This window comes from Castor canadensis, chromosome 1 (assembly GCF_047511655.1).
Source record: "Castor canadensis chromosome 1, mCasCan1.hap1v2, whole genome shotgun sequence".
Taxonomy (NCBI): domain Eukaryota; kingdom Metazoa; phylum Chordata; class Mammalia; order Rodentia; family Castoridae; genus Castor; species Castor canadensis.
The window spans coordinates 45,790,615-45,811,959 of record NC_133386.1 but is presented as its reverse complement, the minus strand read 5'-3'; the positions used below and the strand labels follow the sequence as shown (position 1 = coordinate 45,811,959).

The following is a 21,345-nucleotide window of genomic DNA, read 5'->3' as shown; positions in this document are numbered from 1 at the left end:
CCATTTATTAATGAGGTAAACATTTTGACTTAAAATATTCACTTTTGAACATAAGTATCTTCAAGAATGCATTTATTCACAGCTTTATTTATAGTTTGAGAATAGATGTAAAAGTTTCTATTGGCTTTAAACTGGGGAGTTACTAAAGTTCGCTATCGTCTATCTACGCTGCCCCTTCCTGGTATCTGGCTTGCAATTGTCCAGTCTCTGCCCCAAGCCACCAAGTCCCTCCCACCACTATCCCTGTAAGGTCTCTTCTGCCCCGAACCGTGTGGGGGGCTGCGGCGGGGCGGGGGTGGGGGTGGGGAGAGCTGTCTCAATTCATTCCTAAACTTGTAGGCCTGTAGCATCCCCTCCCAGGGGAGGCACTAGGGAGGACAGAGAAAGTTGCAGGAGGGAGGTCCGAGCCAGCTGAGCTCTCGGCCCGAATTTCCCAATTGGAGTGCACACTCACCTCTCTAAAATGAAACCCAGCACCGCAGTTTTTGTTATCACGGGCTACAGAGGCAGCGGACGCCCTCTCTCACCTGCCTGCAGTGCCTAAATGTCTCTTAGAACCACCCAGTCTTGGTCTCAATAAGTTACCGAATCTTTAAAGGACGCCGGCGGAGGAGACCCGCATCTGGAGGGCCAGGTGTCCTAAGCTCCCCGGACTCCTAGAAAGCAGCTCACAGCAGGAGCAGCATGGTGTAGGGCGCGGTCTAGCCGGACCGAATGGGTTCGTGTGGAGTTCATCAAAGAGAAATGAGTGGGATCTAACCTTAGGACACAGAAAGGAGCAGCCCAAAAAAGGGGAATTGGAGAGTGGGAGCAGGCAGCCAGAGGAACCGGTTGGAGAAGGCCAAAAAGAGGCGGAGCAGAGAAAGTGGTCACTGGTGAGGCATTGTCAATTCCCCACAAAGGGAGCTCCTCCGCTCCCAGGACGACCCAGATCCATTAGGGAACTCTCAGAGGAGTTTCCCTAAACATCATCAGGAACCAAGAGTAGAGAACCTGCTGGACCTCGCCACTCCTAGACGCACACTCAACTCATCTGTGTGAGGCCAGGGCTCTCCACCAGACCTTCCCCGATTCTCTCTCTCTCTCTCTCTCTCTCTCTCTCTCTCTCTCTCTCTCTCTCTCTCTCTCTCCTCTCTCTCTCTCTCTCTCTTTCTTTCTCAGAGCCTCAATTCTTTTCAGTCTCTGTCTCTTTCTCCTCTCCTCCTCGCCCATTTTAGCCTAGGAAATTCCTCCTTGCGGTGCTAAGCCTAAGGAAGCATCTTCCCTAGACCGCAGTCTCCGCCACACGCCTGCGGCGAGAGAGCACGGGACAGCACACCCTCAGCCCTTTGAGCTGGCGTCCCTCGCTCTCCATTGGCCCCCCCCGTCCCCGCCCCCCACTGCCCCCTCCCCCTCACAGCCTGGGAGTGGCGTCAGCACGCCCGCGGGACGTGGGGTTTAAATGTCCACTAGCCGGAGCCCAGCCACTTCTGTCCGGGAGCGCGGCCCCGGCTAGAATTGCAGGAGTGGGAAGGGAGGGAGCCGCGGGATCTCAAGCCCCAGAGCGCGCTGCACTCGTTTCTCCGCCAATGACTCCAGAGCTCGGGCCCAAGCGTCGCCCGTGCAACATCCCTGAGCTCCTCCGAGCAAGAGTTGATGAAAACCAACTTAACCGCTTCTGCTGCGGGAAGCCATGAGCTGTCTGGATGTTATGTACCAAGTCTATGGTCCTCCGCAACCTTACTTCGCAGCCGCCTACACCCCCTACCATCAGGTAAGTGTCCCCTCCGGGTCCGGACCCGGACCACTGCGACCGATGTCGCGCCTCTGGCTCGCCGAAGCACAACGGGTACCTCAAGGTCCGCGGCGCCTCTGTGCGTACCGGGCATCGGAGAGGCAGCGGGCGCCGCCAGGATGCGAGGATTGCCCGCGCTGCCATCCGGTTGGTTGTGCAATTAGCTAACCCCCTTAGCTCGCTGATTTGCTCTCTCGGGAAGTCAGTTAAGCAGGGCTAGGGCGCACCCAGGCCTTCCCCGAAATAATCAGAGGAGGATGGCACAGGCTGGATTTTCGTCTTAGAGTCTGTTGGTTCGGGTGCAGGGAGCTTTGGTCAAAGCTCACTCAGAGAAAACCAGACTTTGATCCTAAAGATGAGAATGTCAACAAAACAGAAAACAAAAGCCAGTCTTTCTTTCTGAAATGCAAATGTCCACACCTTCTTCCCCTACAAGTTTATCTCAGGAATAATTTCTTCCATTTCAATTCTCAGATTAATTGAATTAATTCCAGAACCAGCGAATTCGTTACAAGACTCACGGCACAGAAGGCATTGGTTTCATGATCTTTGCTCTGCCAAGTTCGAGAATTGTATCATTAGTGTGCGATTGACCCGCCGAAGTGAGCTTCGCCTTTCTCAAGCAGGAGTAGCTAAGTCGGGCAGCCCTGCCTTCAACAGATTCACTTTAAGGACCACTTAACCCTGGTCCTACAAACTCTTCAAGTCTTGTTTAATTCTGCCAAATTCTCTTTTTCTTGGGCTGCGTCTAGTTTTACAATGTAGGACCTTAGCTGAGGCAGCAGCTATTCCAGGAAAAGAACAAAAGCGCACACCTGGAGCTGTAGGGGTCTGGGCCAGATTAGAAAGTGAGGACCTGGACTCCTTTGGGAAACTGAACTAAACCCCAGTGTTTGCATCAATGCTTTCACCAAGAAAGGTCTATTCCGACATTTTCTGGAGAATTAATGATGGGATAGGTAGGGTTTTTTGTTTTGTTTTGTTTTAGTTTTCTCCCCTCTTTTAAACTTTCTAATCTGGAACTTGTAATCTCCATATTAATTTTAAGAATCATTAGAAATCCCAATTGTAAGCCAGGTGGGAACGTAGCATTTAAGAAGCAAAATTTGCTAAATGATCTTTTGGCTCCAGCCTCTGAGATCAGGAGCTCCATCCCAAAATGGGACTACTGAAGGGAAGAGAGAGGTAGGTCCTTTCTCCTCCTGGACCCTGGACCAAGCTATTACATTAAAATCTCGTTCACTTTTGTATGACTTGCCCTCCCCCACTGCAAGCCACCTCTGCCTGCAGAATGTGTTTACACTGCAGTCAGTCCACTGCTCATTTCTAAGAAAATGTTTTCAGAGACTGCACTTGTTTTAAAATTTTACTATCAGATATCACAATTTGTCCAGCCTCACCACTAGTATCATAATCTTCTTCATACTCCATTTCATGACTTCTTCCTTGATGTGAATAGAGAGCTTTTCTTTACTTAAAAGATCTGTTTAAAAACTGAGATTTTTTTAATGGAGGTTTTATGAGTAAACAAATATCAATTTACACTTATTAAAATGATCATGATACCCACTCACAACATTATCTGACAGTTTTCTCCATTCATTACTAAACAGAAGTCCTTCATATGTTCTGTGGCAATTCTTCCCTTACATTCCTGGTTGTGTACAGTGGGTTTTTTTGTTTTTGTTTTTTTTCTATTTCATCATGAAGATGTTTAATCTTTCATCTTACACTTCTGCCCTGAATTCTCAGGAAGGGAACAGACAGGTGCTAACTGGACTTGGGTGCCCTTTTTCTCTGGAGTACGACTTTTAAAATACATATGCCCCAAACCTGTCTCTGAGGTCAGCTCATAACCTGGCTTTTTGAGTGTATTCTGGAACTTTCACCCATGTAACATCTTAGGAGCAGTTTCCCTGTGGCCCAGCAGCAACTCTGGGAACACAGAGGTATCAGTCTTCCTCTAAGGAAGGGTGTTGCCCTGATTGTGTTGCCCCCCCAATTGCTGGTTTTATGTGTCAGGCACAAGCCTTGAGTGCAGATGCCAGTTTTCCCATGGATACCTGAGGGACTGGAATGAAAGAATTGCCTGAACTCAATTTGCTATTTCTTTTTAAACTAGCTTTTTTTTTCTTTCTCTCTCTAAGCAGAAACTAGCCTATTACTCCAAAATGCAGGAAGCCCAGGAGTGCAACGCCAGCCCCAGCAGCAGTGGCAGTGGCAGCTCCTCATTTTCCAGTCAAACTCCAGCCAGTATAAAAGAGGAAGAAGGCAGCCCAGAGAAAGAGCGCCCACCAGAGGCAGAGTACATCAACTCCCGCTGCGTCCTCTTCACCTATTTCCAGGGGGATATCAGCTCTGTGGTGGATGAACATTTCAGTAGGGCACTGAGCCAGCCTAGCAGCTACTCCCCCAGCTGTACCAGCAGCAAAGCACCAAGGAGCTCTGGGCCCTGGCGAGGTAAGAGGATGGGGACCTAGAAGCAAGGGTGGATGGAGGCTCTCTCTGTCTGAGGTCTCCTTCCAGTTACCCAAAGCCATGCAACTTTAAAAGCACTAGGTGTTACAGAAGGTGTGAAGGAGGAGCATTGGGGGAGGGTAAGATGCAGAGCAGAGCAGTGACCTGTGAGGGACACAGTAGCCTTGGAACTGGAAGGCCCAGGTTTCTGTAATGGTTCCACCACTTCTTAGCAATATGACCTTGGTCAAGTCTCTTAACCTCTTTGAGGTCACTATTTACCTGTCTCTAAAATTAGAATAACACTACCCCTCCTTACCATCCCCAGAGCAGGCTAGAAGACTCTTAAAATGTATGCAAATGTGCCATGGAAATGTGAGATTTCCAACACCCAGGGACACCGGATCTTTCCCAGTTTCTGAAAATTTGTTCAGAAAAAAGGTTCCCAGACTCTCCTACAAGCAAATGTGCTGGGAAATGCCTTCAAAAACCAACATATTTCTTTCACCAGTTTTCAATTGCTTGAGAAATCTCAAAAAAACAAAGCACTGCTTTAATCTAGCCTAGGACAATGGTTTCTTGCCCGAATCAATTAAATCTCTCTTCCATTCTGTAATTGCAACTTCCCTTTATTACCAATAACGCAAAGGTGGGGGAAACCATTTAGTAAACTTGCTCACTGAGTTTAATTCTCAATGTGTAGTAAGCTGAGAAATGAGGGCTTTGTTTAAAAAAGAAAGAAAGAAAACAAATTTTTATTTGTTTACATTTGCCATTTGGGGGGAAATGACAGCAACTTTTATCCTTCTTTTGTTTTTCCTTAAAAGTGTCTGAAAGTTTGCAAAACCTTATCCTTAGACAAGCTCGCAAACATTAATTTTAAATACATAAGCTTTTTATCCTCTAGTTGCCTAAATACTCTTAAAAGTTCACTAAGTACTTAGAATGCATTTTAAAATCATTTTTAAATTCTCTCGTAGATGAGATGCTTTGCCCAAAAGAAATGCACCAAAAATTTCCGTCTCTATTAAAGAAAGCAAATTTGATCTCGACACTGTTCTCTTTAAATGCTGCCATGCACTAGGTGTTAACAGTGATAGTGACAATAATAATTACTATTATTATTCCTGGCGTCCTCACTTTGATGCAGAAAATTTGTTAATTAAAACTTACGTTTAAAAGCCAGCCCCTTCATGTCCCTCTGTGCAAATAACACAGCTGCTCTTTTAATATGCCTAGTTTGCAACTTTGCTTGAGTTCTTGGGGAAAATATTTGAAAGAAGATATCTAGAAAGAAAACTAGTAATAGCAAGACTTCGTAAAACGTCAGTGGGAGAGGGGATAGTGAGATCGGTAGGCGGCGGACCAAAGTGGAAGAGGGATCTTTAAACTTGAGAGTCTGCGAGCTGGGAAAGCGAGGCCTAGTCAAAGCAGAAGTTGCTCAGTCAGCTTGGCCTGGAGGTGAGGGAAGCTCCCTGCTCCCCAAAATTTGGACAGGGGGAGAGGACCTCTGTGCTCTTCCTCTCCTCCACTCTGCGGGTTTCTGCACTGAGGATCGATCTGCAAAATCGGAGGAAGCCCCACTTCCTCCTGTGCCCAGTCCTGGCTTTCATCTGCAGCAGCCCCTTAGAAAGGCACAGCCCCATGGGCTGAGGCTGCGGGTCCGCCCCACGCCGCGCCTTTCCCGCCATTTGCGGGCGCCAAGCATTCGGCTCTCCGGGCGGTGCGGGTAGGGTCGGCGCTCGTGTTTCGCCGCAGTGACACGCTCTTCTTTACCTTTCTTGCCCTCCGCCTCCCGGCCAGCAGACGGCTCCTTCCCGATGAGCCAGCGCAGCTTCCCCGCCTCGTTCTGGAACAGCGCATACCAGGCGCCAGTGTCCACCCCGCTGGGCAGCCCTCTGACCTCCGCGCATTCGGAGCTTCCCTTTGCTGCCGCGGATCCCTACTCGCCAGCCGCGCTGCACGGCCACCTGCACCAGGGCGCGGCCGATGCCTGGCACCACGCGCACCCGCACCACGCGCATCCACATCACCCCTACGCGCTGAGCAGCGCCCTCGGCGCACAGACCGCTGCCTACCCGCGGCCTTCCACAGTGCACGAGGTCTACGCGCCGCACTTCGACCCGCGCTACGGGCCGCTGCTGATGCCTGCAGCCTCCGGCCGCCCCGCCCGCCTCGCACCCGCCTCAGCGCCCGCGCCCAGCCCTCCCTGCGAGCTCGCCACGAAGGGCGAGCAGGCGGGGGGCGCATGGGCATCGCCCGGGGGACCCTTCGTGAGCCCCGCGGGGGACGTGACCCAGGGCCTGGGCCTCGGCGTGGACTCAGGTAAGCGGAGGAGGGAGTGTGGTCTCCCCACAGCCCCTTAGGCACAGTACCCAACCCTAGGCTGAGCCTTAGATCCCCTTAGTTCGCCCGGGACCCCGAGGGACAATGTGGCCGAGATTTTGTTTCAGGGGATAGACTCGGTGCCATCAATGTGGGCGGGATTAGAAAGTAGGACTTTGCCCTAATCCTGGTTGGTAAATGTCACAGACGACTTTTTTTTTTTTTAATAAAATTCGGTGGAAATTTAGGTCTGCGCTGTTCTCGTACCGAAGCCACTTAGCCACATGTGACTACAGAGCCCTTGCTAGGTAGCTAGGACGAATTAGAATGTGCTGTTAGTACACAATACATTCTGGATTTCAAAACCTGTGAAAAAAAGAATGTAAAATGCACCTCGATAATATTTTATATCGATTTTGCATGTTCAAATATGTTAAGCAGTTGCCTATTGGACACACATTAAATCTCATTTGTTTCGTTTTATTTTTTTTCAATGTGTCTACTAGCAAATTCAGAACTATGTTTGCAGCGCCAATGCATTGTTCTCCTATTGAACAGCGGTGATCTAGAGTTACCTGCTGAGAGTGTACTTTAAAACCCTCTGTGGCCTCTTGTCATCTAGACAGTTATGTGACTCTTACATCAGCTTAATTGGCAAATTGAATTAAATAGGTCTCTTACAAATGTCAAACTTAAAGATTATGATTTTAATGATAATACGGAGATGCTACATCTTTGGCTTAGTTAAATTTGAAGGGTACGTTCAAAGATTTGGGGAGGAGTTGTTTATTTGGGGCAATTTTTAGAAAGTTATGCAGTAAGTACAATTATTGGTTTATAGTTGTGCACATTTCCTCTTCCATCAGGTGTAGATTTAACTTTTCTATTTGCTTTTACTTTCATTCACCATTCACCCTGCCCCCTTAGATGAAGTCTGTAACTTTCACAATAAAACAGTGGTGTTTATCTTTCTCTTTCCTTAAATATCTTCTGCTTTCCCTCCCCACCCCCTTCTTTCTCCTCCCTCCTCCTCCTCCTCCTCCTTCTCCTTCTCCTCCTCCTCTTCCTCCTCCTCCTGTTCCTCCTCCTCCTCTTCCTCCTCTTCCTTCTTCTTCTCTGTCTCTCCCTGCCTCCCTCCCTTTCCCTCTCTCTCCCTCTCTCCCTCTCTCCTCATCTCCCTCTCTCTTTCTCATCCTTTCTGTATTTTCAGGTTTACAACCTCAGGACAAAAGCAAGGATCTGTACTGGTTTTAGACAGCCCACCTTCTTCCCTGTAGGTCTCTACATAGTGCAATTGGTGACACCCAGAGCTGAAATGGAGTGGGTTTGTAACAGCTTCTGATCTTGGTTTGCAGCTCGTCGCTACTCCCTCTGTGGTGCATCCCTTCTGAGCTGATTGCTGACCCAGGGTTTCCCCTCCCCTTTCCCTTTGACCAGCCCTGGAGGCTCAGCATCTATGCCTCTCACTTCCTGGATGAGGACATGGGGGAAGGCAGACTTCAAACTTCTCGGTTTATTGGGAAAATTAAAAACCACATTTACAGAAATGTCATCTAAAATTAATCTCTCTGCCAAAAGAGCAGATCCAAGATTCTGAATGTTTTAATCACTGGAAATACCTGTGGTGAGACTGCTTAGTCTGGTGATCTGATATTATAAGACTTCTTGGTTAACAGGGGAAAGCAAAAGAGACCTTTTGGTGTGAATTATTTCAGTAGGTAGTGTGATCATAGCACTACTGATGTCAGTATCTTCAGATTTTAAAATGTATTTGTATCTGCAGCAAAGACTGTGTTAGAGAAGTAAAAAAGAAGCCAATTCCTTCTTCCTCGTGGCTCAACCTCCAGCTCCTTCCCTTGCACATCTCCCCTCACAACACCCACTCCAAACACAAAGATACATGTATTCCTTTGGACTGTGAACATGGAAGCCTCAGCTTGAATGTGAGTGGCAAGTGGCTGATCTGGAGCCATCTGCCCAATTCTTACTGAAATGCAGCTGTTATAGGACAACTGTTTAAAACTCCAGAAATACATCGACCAAGGTGGTACTTCCCAGTGTTTGGCAGAAAATTGCAGTTGCGCTGGATATATTATATATATATATGTATATATCATCTTTTTATAAGGAACATTTTATGATGAAAGAAGAAACCCTGCTCTGCCTTCTCTCCCACAAATCCTGTCCCTCCCTCTATTCTCCAGATGAACAATGCAAGAAGGCCCTCAACTGTGTCTGTGAGAAGGAACTAGAAATCATCACAAGAGGAAAAAATGCCCCCATGGAGTCAACAACACCGCAAATATTTTTCTCAGTCTCTGTGGTTGTGATTGGTCACTTTCGTGTTGGGACAGGGGAAGGGGTCTATGTGTAGACAAAGCTGAAGGTGATGAGGAAGAAGAAATGAACATTAAAGATGTCTATTTACTATGAGCTCACTGTGTTGTTTCATATAAAAATGTCTTAGTTCTTCAGTACAATAAAATAATTTATAGTAGTATGATCTGATGTCAGCAATATTGAGATACACACACACTTTTTCTAAATGTGCCATGAAGTCTGTTACCTCCTTTCCCCCTCACATCTAATCTGGAGATAAGAAGTTAGGTATTCCCCTCACCACCCCCCCACCGCCCGCCGCCACACACACACACACACACACACACACACACACACACACGTTTCACAGATAAAGAAACCATAGCTTGCCTAAGCTAAGGGCTTACCTATCAGCATTCAAGGAGTTTGAAGCTGAGATGGTGCACAGAGCACTACCTATAGATCATTCAGTCAGATACAGAGTTACCATTTTCCAAAAGGGAATTAATATTACTTCTTATATTCTAGACTCAAGATAGCAGAGTCATCAGTTAAAAGTGTTTTTTAAATAATGGTTATTCTATATTTTAATAAGCAGTGCTGTGAAGCCAGAGCTCCTCCAAGGCAAACAGGGAAAGGTTATTAAGTTGATAGTCCTCTCTTTTTTTCTGTTGATGCCAAAGTTATTTGTGTTCCTTCACTAAAGTGCCCAGGAGACATATTTTGTGTTATGCTGAAATTGCCCTTGTGCATTATTGAAGCAGAAAAATATCAATACAAATCTTGGTCTCATTGTAATGTGAGAGGCAAATATATATCTTGGATAACAGCCTCAAGAATTGGAAGCAGTTAAGGGACCTACTCAGAGCATGAGCTTGGCAGAGTTACCCATCCCCTTTTTCTACTTTTTGGGAAACTGAAGTAGATATGATCATTACAAGAGTGATGTCATTGTTTTCACTCAGAAGATGGTACGATGTGATTATGATGCTTCAGATGTGATACAAAATAATACTAATGTCAATTATTTATCATGTACCAGGCACTCATTGGAAGGCTTTATGGATGAATTAACTCAGTCAAGCCTCATGACATTTTATATGATATTTGTTATTATTGTCTCTTCACTATGAGGAAACCAAGGAGCATGGAGGAAAAGTAATTTACCCAGTTATAAAGTAAGTGGCAGAGCCAAGATGCAAGCTCAGGTAGCCAAGTGTAAAGGCTGCACTGTTACCCACTGCAATAACTGCTTCTACAGTTCTGATTTCTCTCTTTGCTATTCAAATTTGAACTTATTTTCTCCACAAAAAAATGTTAAAAGGAAGGGGGAAAAGGAGAGAAGCAAAGTCTGACACTTTGTAAAACTCATAGGATCCCAGATCTAAAAAGAGTTATCATTGGGCATTGTCCAAACTCTTTCATTAAATGGTACTTTTAGACCATTCAGTAGGATGGAGATCTCTATTCTTCTCCACAGGGAAATTATTGCTTCTCTTATTAATTAATTTCAGTATTTAACAGGCTTCACTGCTCTCAAGTTCTTCACACCCAACCTAACCAAGCCCTGTAAAGAGTTAGCCTGAGGTTTGGACATTGAAGCAATAACTAAAATTAACTTTGGACTTCTCTGTGGATTTTTTTAATCCATGTTCCATTGGCACGGATCACTGGTATATGCGTAAGATACATTAAGTCCCAATGTGCTTTTCAGATTCTGCCACTAAAGATGCTATAGAAGAATAAAGCATAGCAGTCTATTCTCTGCTAGGCATCTTCTCCCCATATTCCTCACTGGAAGAAGCTCTTTACCTGTTCTCCACCTGAGTTAGCACTCAGAACCTCTGGGATCACAACCCATAAGAAGCATTTTCCCAGCCACGAGGTTCTGATTACTGAAACTTCTCTCCTAAGCTGCATCTGACCTGAATATCAGGTTGCTGATGAGAAGACTCATTCACTGGAAGTGGCCTTTGGGGCAAGTCTTAAACAGACTGCCCAGACTTCTGAGCCAGCCCAGGCTCCAGCAACCTGGCAGGGATGACACTTGAAGAGCAGCATTTCACTCTGTTTTATAATGCCCTAAAGTAGAAATGCAAGATGACTTAGAACTATAATTTGGTTCTCTGTAATAAGAGTGTTGAAGAGAACTTAGGATTTAATAACCCTAGTTGACATCTTTAGGCTTACCAACTAATGCAAAATAAGAACTACCAAACTTGTCTTGATAACATTAGTGAAATCACACAGATCCAAAAGTTTCCAGTAGTTGAAAAAATATGCTCAAGGAAATGAGGGATGATATGAGAAAGGCAAACACATTTCTATACATACTATACATACTATACCAGGTTGAGGGTCTGAAAAAAAGATTAGGTTCTCCTGCAATCATACCCACCTTGGCTCTAGTATCCATCTTTCCCTTTGCACTTGGCCTAAGCTGAGGAAGAGGTGATGATAAGAGGAGAAATGGCTCTCCACCACCAAATAATCCTCTTGCCCATTGCCCTCTGGCTGAGAACTCAAGTCACCCAGCTACAGGGAACTCTATCTGTTCTGCTCCTTTAGTTTTGAAAAAGAGCTGCCATCCCATCTCATTTCCCTTTGAAGTTCTATTTCAATGTACTGCAAATTCTAGCATGGCTGCTTCAGGCCTGAATGGGAGGTGGATGTTGGGACTCAGAGTTCCTGACTTAAAGCTGCACTGGCCACTTGTTATGCATAAGTACAATAATTGCTGTGGAGAAACAACTCTTAAGGTTACTTCAACTTCAATTTTGTTTAGAATGAAAGCCTGCATTTCTCTGTAAGCAACTATACATATTCATTCAGCATAAACAAAGTTCTTTTTATTTATTATTTTTTGTGGGTCTAGGATTTGAACTCAGGGCTTCACACCTACAAAGTAGGCTCTCTACCACTTGAGCCACACCTCCCATCCAGAAGCCTCTTTTTAAAGCACTTAGTGAGTTGGAGGAAATAAAAACATAATAAAACTTAGACAAACTGTTTTCCATGTGTGCCATTTCCATAAAATGCATTTTAATGTCATTAAATGATAATGTGGAAGCATAGAAGAAAGATGGAAAGCCAAATAAAATTGGAAAACATAAGATTCCTTTATAAATTACTAATTTGTTGAAAATTTGTATGCAAATAATTCATATGTTCATTGTACTTGTCAAGGACTGTGCCCTATGTGTTCCATTTTCTCTTGCTAGAGTTTTAGAATTTATTATTATGTTCCTAAATTCTGGAGTAAATGGATAAATGTCCTAAGACAGTTTTATTAATACAGTTGCCATTTGTATGTAACTGAGGTCGGAACAATTATAACAACAATAGGGGTAAGCAAAGAAATTTCATATTTTCTAAACTCTGGCTCTTTCCCAACACCCATAAATAAATGTAGCTCAAGTGATACAGAGACTATATTCACACAATAGACTCTACTTTTCCACAAATGTCTCTCTCACACACACACCCTTAAAGAGAAACCAGAGACATTATGCCCATAGACAGGCACAGACACAAATGATTATTCTCATTTGACAGACCAACTGTACTGCTCTTTCCTTGTATTTCACTCCAGCCCCAGAGGACTGGATCAGGAAAGAGACACTCGATAGCCACTGTTTCCGTGGTTGAAATATTTGTGAAGTTAACGCATAATCTGAAAGCAGTAGCTAATAAATTATAGGGTGCTAATTGGAGCTGGAGTGGAGCTGCCAATCATGTTATCCTAAACACAGAGAGACCCTCATAACCTAAAAAGGCAAGGCAGCCTCCAAGATCAGCTCCCAGTTGTTTCCAGCCGTGACCTCCAAGCATCAAGTCCAGGCAGAGTGGCACTGACAGCAGAAGTGATTCTGTTAATCCAAGATTACTTTAAAATAGACATATTTTCTTTTATTGAGAAAGAGTAAAATATTTTGCTGAAGAATTAATGTTTAACTTTTGCATAAATATACATTGAATTTACTAGATTAATTATTATTTTGGTAAAAACATGTTACCCTTTATTTGGAATTTTTCACCTTAAAAAAACAAGTAACTCAAAAAGAGAAAAACCTAAAATTCTCCAAAATAGATTGTCAGGTCTATCTCAAAACATTTCTATGAGTTTTTCACAAAACCAACCTCGTATAACTGAGATCTCTAAATTCCCTCTACCTTACTAGAATCCAATTATTCGACCTAGATAAATGGCAGCAGAATATTTCCTATTCTTTGTTTTGTTCTTAGAATCTTTTAGTAGGCTGTAGTTTTATTTTAGTTCATGTTTTTAGATATTGAAGTGATTTTGTTCAAACTATAGTTCTCTCATAATTACTTCCTATTCCTATAAAATGCATGAATTAATAAATATATGTTTATTACACAAAAATTTAAATTAAAGATACACTGAACTTTAGAAAACAAAGTGAAAGAATTAAATTTTTATTCTTAGTATTTGTACCACTTGATCTAGTTACTGGTAAGAAATTTTTATCAACATTTATCTTGGAGCTCACACTTTAATCTCTATCTGTACTTACAAATAGGAAAACACTCCATTTATCTTATAATTTGGAAGCTTCTTTATAATACTTCAAAAAAAGTAGTTTCACTCAGGAGAGGAAAGAAATCAAGGATCACAAAATTCTAAACATACACTTGGTAGAAACAATTATGATTGGCATTGTTGACAAGAATCAAGAACTCATTTCATTTCCTGCTAATTCACAAACAACAGCCTTGCCTCTTTAATTTTTGGCAATTATCAGCCATCTATGTCAATAATAGTATTATTGAGAGATGGGATAAAAAACAAAATATTTGTCATTTCTATTTATTTTTACTAGGTACAATGTCATTTCTTTTTCCCCAATGTGTAACCCATCTAATTAGATATTTTTCCTTCTAGTATCATATGACTTTCCCCTACTGTACTTGCTATTGAAAGGAATTTGACATCTTCAGTAATACTATCTAAAAATGCTGTATTATTAATATTATTTCACCTTGCTTTGCAGAGTGTGAAATTCTGTTTTTACCTCAGGAGGTTTCTTCTCTACTCTTGAATACTGACAGAAGGAGGTGAATGGGAAATGATGGATTAGAAGTGTCCATTGTTTAGACTCCGTGAATAAGAAGTGTAGGTGACACAGTAGAGAATATGTTCTGAAGAGAAAAAGAGAGGAAGAGCATTGGGAATCAAAAAAGGTGGCAGCAGAAAAGCATGGAGAAACTGAGGCAACAGAGAAAAGCAGAAAATAGTTTCAAGCCTTACCCCAGCCCCCAGAGGGAGGAGAGAAAACTAAAGATACATTCACAAAATAAGCCAGATGGCCCTGGTGACAGACTGGCAATTCTAATTTCAGGATAATCTTACACCTTCCACAAGCCTCAGACCTAGTGCAGAGATTTGGTGAGACAGGGACTATCCAAGTGTGGAAGACTAGCCTTGGTGAAGAAAGACATTCTGTCACTCCCCTAATCTCAGAAGGCAATAGCATGACATCATCTTGAGAGAGTGCCTATTGTTTGAGACAGAGAAACTCTAGGGGCTTGAAAACAAGAAACAATCACAGTTCAGGGAGTCTTGGGTCAACCTGCCACAGTAACTGAGTGGGAGACTGCCATGAGAGGTGGTCAAGAAGAGGGAAGAAGAGTAAAAGAAGGAAGTAAAGAAGGTGCATATGATTGATGCACTTTCTAACTTTCTATATAAGAATGAATGTAGAATACACCTGTTGTATCACCTGTTGAAATCACCTTAAGAAGGAGACTAAGGTAGAAAGAATAAAAATGGAGGGCATGAACCAATTCAGGACAATATATATACATACATGGAAATGTCATAATGAAACTCCCTGTGTAGCTATCTTAAACAAACAGAAATGTCTTTTTTTCAAAAATGAAGGTCAGGAAGGTAAAATGGGTCCTGTCTTGGGGTTGTTAGCAGTGGGAGAAGGGAAGATATGTGGAAGAGGTGAAGGAGGGTGAACATAGTGGAAATACTATGTATTTATGTATGAAAATGAAACAATGAGATCTGTTGAAACTATTCTAAAAAGGGGGGAAGGGTGATAAAGAAGAATGATTGAAGAGGTGAATTTGGCTAAGATATAATGTAAGCACTTTTGTAAATGTCACAGTGTACTCCAAGTATAACAATAATACAATAATTTTTCTTAATTCTTCCATTTAAAAAATAAGTAAAAAGAAGAGGGAGAGTCTGATGTGGTCCCATAGAGAAGTTTAAACAGTGAAGGGCATGGTGGTCAGAAGTCCCACCCTCCCTGGTAAAGAGTGAGTTCCATCTCCTGAGTTTCATGGCAGAAATGAAGCACCAAGCCTGTGGCTGGTATAGTACTCAGTACTCCATGGCCTGGCCCCTGGCTGTATGTGTTTAATGCTAGAAGGGCCAATGCTCTGAAATCAGACCCTCTGAATCATATGATATGCACAACCTCTGTCCTAAACACACAGGGAAATAAACTATAGAGCAGATCTTGAAAATACTGAAATCTGTCCCTGGGAACTGCATTCCAGGTGAATGCAAGTGAACCCCAGGTTTGCTGCCAGGTGAATCTGAAAGCCTGGGCTTCTGAATCAGGATTTCCTCAGCCTCTTCCCCCCCACAGGGAGGCAAACTGCTGTAAAGGATTAAAAAAAAAAAACTGAGGCCCACTTCTAGGAACTATATTCCAGCAGTGTTTGTCATCAAGTGGGCCTAAGTGCCCCCAGCCCAGACCTCCTGAATCACATGATTTCCACACCCTCCTTTCTGCAATAGAAAAGCAAACTTCTGGGAAGGGTCAGAAAGCACTAAAGTCCACCACCAAAAATTGCACACTGGCATGTGTTAGCTGCCAGGCCAGTCTGAGGGCCCTGAGCACAGATCCTCTGAACAAAGTGACTTCCCTAGCTTCCTCACCCACACAGGGAGGTGAACTGATCAGTGGGACCAGAAAATACTAAGACCCACCTCAGAGAACTGTATCCTGGTATGTGTTTCCTGACAAGTGGGACTCAGGTCCCTAATTCCAGACCCTCTGAGTCACAAGACTTTAATAGCCTCAGCCTCCCCTACAAAGAAATGAACTGCTGTAAGGAGTCTCTAGGTATTGAGGCCAGCAGGCAGAGTGAATAGGTCCCTCAGTTCTATCCCAGCCAGTGCAGAATGCAGTACTCTGTTTGCTTCCCCCCCACCCACCCACTGTCTGATGCATCTGGAAGTCACCCACCTCTGGGAACACAAACTGACAGTTTGTGGAACAGGTGGGAACCTGCCTAGCCCACAGGCTGTAAAGATCCCTAAAGCCAGCAGCAACTCTGAGTACACAAAAAGGGAAGCTTCTATAGTAAAAGCAGCCCAGAGTGGAAAACTTATCCTTCTACAAAAGACTTCAGGTAGTTTACCTTGATTTGAGCAGTACTGGGGATCAGGCCCACTGCCCTGAGCATGTGGGTGAATGCTTGGCCACACACCCCCAGTCTAGTGATGAGAAATAGCACCTCACTATGGCCTCAGTACTCTCCTTCCTGAACATTGAGAATGTTTCAACTGAAAGACTACAAGTGATTAAAATGTCCAACCAACAATTTGACCTCTGATGCACAAATCCCAACACAGAAACATAAGAAATATGAAAAAAAAAGACAATTTGACAAACACTAATGACAATGAAGTGATAAAATCTGTGACAAAGAATTCAAAAGAATGACTATAATAATGATAAATGAAATGAAAAAGAACATGATAAATGCCTGAATGAATTCCAAGAAAATTCATCTAAAGAGCTGATTGAAATAAAGAAGACACTGAAGAACATGAAAGAGGAATTTAATAGGGATATAGATATTCTGGAAAAACCAAATTGAAATTCTGGAAATGAAAAGTTCAATAAGTCAAAAAACAGAATTGAGAGTCTCTCCAGGAGACTGGATTAAGTTGAAGACAATTCAGGGCTGGAAAACAAATAGATGTGTTAGAACATGTGGATGAAATTAGAGAAATAAGAGTAAGTACAAACAGAACACACAAGACCTCTGGGTAAAGAAGGTTTGCAGAACAAACCTACAAACCATAGATATAGAAGAAGAAATGCAAGCTGAAGGCATAGGAATAATACTCAATAAAATAATAGCAAATTCCCATCCAGATACAGGAGACCTTTAGGACTACAAATAGACAAAACCAGAAAATAACTTCCCCATGTCATATTGTAGTAAAAATGTTAAGCGTACACAAAAGAGGAAAGCTGAAAAAAGGAGTTCCAAATCACCAGTAAAGACAAAACCATTAGAATAACAGCAGATTTCTCAACCTTAACTTTAAAAGCAAGGAGGGAATGGAATAATGTATTTCAATCCTTGAAAGAAAATAACTGCCAACCTAGATTACTGTACCCAGCAAAACTATCCTTCACAATTGAAGGTGAAATAAAAACCTTTGAGAAACAAAAACTAAAGCAGTTCATGACCACTAAGCTGGCACCACAGAAGATACCTGAAGGAATCCTTCACAGAGAAGAGGAAGATAAATACCACTATGAAAATACAAGAAAGACTAAATCATACTAAATGTGTAGATAAGAAAAATGAGAAATAAGGGATAAGCAAATACTACCAAACCAATAAAATGACAGGAATTACTACATATCTTTTAATAATAACTCTGAATGTTAATGGTCTCAGTTCTCCAATCAAAAGACACAGACTGATACACTGGACTAAAAAACAAGACCCAACCATTTTTTGCTAACAAAAATGTACCTCACTGGCAAAGACAAACATAGGCTTAGAGTGAAAGGACAGAAAAAAATATTCCAAGCAAATGGAGTCCAAAAGCAAGTAGGAGTAGCTATACTCAGATCTGACAAAAAGCACACTTCAAACCAAAATTAATCACAAGAAGCAAGGAAGTTCAGTTTATATTGATAAAGTAAAAAAACCCATCAGGAAAAGATAATAATTATAAACACATATGCACCAAACATCAGCACACCCAATTTCAAAAAAAATTCTTTTTGAAAATACAGATAGACCCCAACATAGTGGATGACTTTAATACCCCACTGTCATCAATACACAGGTAATTCAGATTTTAAAAAATAAGTAAGGAAACTTCAGAATTAAATGAAACCATAAACATATAATGAATATTCCACCCAACAGCCACAGAAAACAAATTCTTCTCAGCAGCCCATGGAACTTTCTACAAAATAAATCATATCTTAGAACATAAAGCAGGTTGTAACAAATACAGTAAAACTGAAATTATTTCTAGTATTTTATCAGACCACAGTGGGATAAAACTAGAAATCAGTAGCAAGGGAAACTACAGACAATATCTAAACACATGGAAGCAGAAAAATCCACTCTTGAATTATCAGTGGATCATTAAAAAAATGGGAATATAAAAGAATTTCTAGAACTAAACAGAAATGAAAACACAACTTACCAGAACCTTTGGGACACAGCAAAAGCAAAGCAAAAAGACAAGTTTATAGCTATAAGCACCTTCATTAAAAAGTTAGAGATCCCAAATAACTTCTAAGAGCCTCAAGCTCTTAGAAAATCAAGAACAAACCAAATCCAAAAGCAGTAGATGGAAAGAAAGACTAAAGAACAGGGGAGAAATTAAAGCACATATGTATATATCACATTGTATCCCACTGTACAACTATTATATGCTAATAATAAAATTTTTAAATTCATAAAAGACATTGATGAAATGGAAACTAAAAGAACAATAGAAAGAATCAATGAAACAAAAAGTTGGTTCTTTGAAAAAATAACCAATATTGAAAAACCCTTAGTCAAACTAACCAAAAGAAAGAGGGAAAAGACCCAAATTGATAAAATTAGAGGTAAAAAAGAAGATTTCACAACAAACACCAATGAAATTCAGAGAATTGTTAGGGAATACTATGAAAACTTATGTTCTAATAAACTGGACAATCTAGACGAAATGGATAAATTTATAGATGTATATGACCCACTAAAATTAAACAGCACATTAACAACCTAAACAAATAATAATAAGCAATTTAATTGAAGTAGTAATAAAAAGTCCCCCAACAAAGAAATGCCTAAGATCAATTGGAGTCAACGCTGAATTCCACCAGACCTTTAAAGAAGAACTAACACGAATGCTTACCAAACTATTCCATATAACAGAAAGGGGAAGAACACAATAAAACTCATTCTATGGGGACAGTATTAACCTGGTACCAAAATCAGATAATGGCACAAAAAAATTATACATCAATTTCTTTTATGAGCATAGATGTAATCATTCTCAATAAAATAAATTGTAAACTGAATTCAACATGTTAAAAAGATTATACACCATCATCAAGTTTGTTTCATTCCAGAGATGCAAAGATTGTTCAACATACACAAATCAAAAAATGTAATACAGCACATAAACATAATAAAATACAAAAATCACATGATCATTTCAAATAAAGCAGAAAATGTCTTTGACACAGTTCAGCATCCCTTCATGATAAAGACCTGAAGAAACCAAGAATAGAAGGAACATACCTCAACAATACTAAAGGCTGTATATGATATATTTGTATCATATAAAATGAAAAATTGAAATGGAAAATTGAAACCAATTCTTCTAAAGTCTGGAATAAAACAAGGGTGTCCACTCTCTCCTATTCAATGCAGTGCATGAATTCTTAGCTAGAGATATAAGGCAAGAGGGGGAAAAGGTATACAAATAAGAAAGGAAGAAGTCAAATTATTGCTATTTGCAGACAGCCACTATGGAAATCAGCACGGATACTCCTCAAAAAGCTAAAAATAGAACTACCATATGATCCTGCTATAAAATAATTCCTGGACGCATATCCAAAGGAATGTAAGTCAGCATACAATAGAGATAGCTGCCACCCATGTTTATAGCAGCATTTCTCAAAATAACCAAAATATCGAATCAGCCTAGGTGTCCATCATCTAATGAATGTATAAAAAATGTGATGTGATGTGATGTGTGTGTGAGGCTGTGTGTGTGTGTGTGTGTGTGTGTGTGTGTATGTGTGTCTTTAGTCAAATTATGGTGTTTGCCCAAAAAACGGATGGAACTAGAAATCATCAGGTTAAATGAAATAAGCCAGACTCAGAAAAATAAATGTCACATCTTCTCTCTCATATGCAGAACCTATACCTAAAAGACAAAACAATGGCACAAGTGTAAAATGGATTAACTGAGGATGGGAGCCAGTGGAAGGAGGGAGGGAGAAAGGGAAGGTGAAGCAGTGGTGAGTATGATGGAAGTACTTCACACACATATATGAAAATAGACTAATAAAACCCATTAAAATTATTTTTAAAAGAAGGGGAAGAGGGATAAGAAAGAGTAATAGAGGGAATTAATTTGATCAAAGTATAATATATGCATGTACAGAAATATCACAAGGAAACCCTTTTGTGCAATTAAGTGAGAGGTTGAGATAGGAGGATCACGGTTCAAGTCCAGCCTGGGCAAAAAGTTAGCAAGATCCTATCTCAAAGAACACGTCAATAGTGGCAGTGCATATCTATAATCCTAGCTATGTGGGAAGCAGAGGTATGAGGATTGTGGTCTAAGGCTGACCAGCAGGAAAAATAGTGTGAGACCCTATCTGCAAAATAGCTAAAACACAAAGGCTGGTGGGGGGAGGCATGGTTAAAGTGATAGAGTGGTTGTTTAGCAAGGGTGAAGTCCTGAATTTAAACCCTATTTACCCTCCCTTTCCATCAGAAAACAAGAAAGAAAAACTCCTGGAAGGCTGCTTCAGTAAAGAAAATCCTCTAATTAAAAAAATATGAGAGAGACTCTGTCGCATTTATAAGGAACCAAATAGTGTCAAATATCCTTTTCACACAAGTGTATCCTGAGCCTAAGTTTCCACCTTCTGCTCAAGCATGGCACTTCAACAATTACCTTTTCTTCCTGCATCATCAGGAATGAGGAATCACGGAGTAGCTGAATGAAAAGTGGCCAAATGCAGAAAAGAGGAGGAGGAGGAGGAGAAGAATTCCTTTCCTGAATCATTCCCATTGATATAAAACAGAGGGATGTAATATTTTCTGTCTTTAAAACAAAAAAACACCAAAAGCAAAAACAAGAAAACCTCCTTGACTCATTTCTTTCATTTGCTACCTCACTTACTATTCACTTTAGATGGCAAAACACCTTAAATGAGTCATCCTATTGCTCTTCCCACTTATAATTACATTTTCTTTTGCACCACTCTAATTTGGTTTCTGCATGCACACTTGTCATGGCCATCAGTTAGCTGAACCTGAAGATTTGTTGTCATCAGTGTTTTTAATAGTCTCATCAATACGGTTATATAGCAGTTGATACTATGAGAAGATGCCATGCACTTTGAAGTTGCATTAGTAAGTTTCAGCAAACATACTACACCTGGCATAGTAACTGTAGTTGGAGATACTATTTGGTTTAACATGTGCCACTCTGC

General features: G+C 41.6%; 1 protein-coding gene across 8 annotated transcripts; it reads left to right on the top strand.

Annotated features, from left to right (window-relative positions):
• The first annotated feature begins 1,462 nt into the window (after positions 1-1,462).
• Vgll2 (vestigial like family member 2) lies at positions 1,463-8,989 on the top strand. Of its 8 annotated transcripts, none has more exons than XM_020153930.2 (4): positions 1,463-1,753; positions 3,925-4,234; positions 6,038-6,556; positions 8,761-8,989. In XM_020153930.2, exons 1-4 carry the CDS (start codon positions 1,673-1,675, stop codon positions 8,928-8,930), a joined length of 1,080 nt encoding a protein of 359 aa, XP_020009519.1. In that variant the 5' UTR covers positions 1,463-1,672; the 3' UTR covers positions 8,931-8,989. The 8 variants fall into 8 exon arrangements, with proteins under 8 accessions (XP_020009519.1, XP_020009518.1, XP_020009517.1 ...); XM_020153929.2 differs by having other exon boundaries at positions 6,035-6,556; XM_020153928.2 differs by having other exon boundaries at positions 3,922-4,234.
• Positions 8,990-21,345: the final 12,356 nt, after the last annotated feature.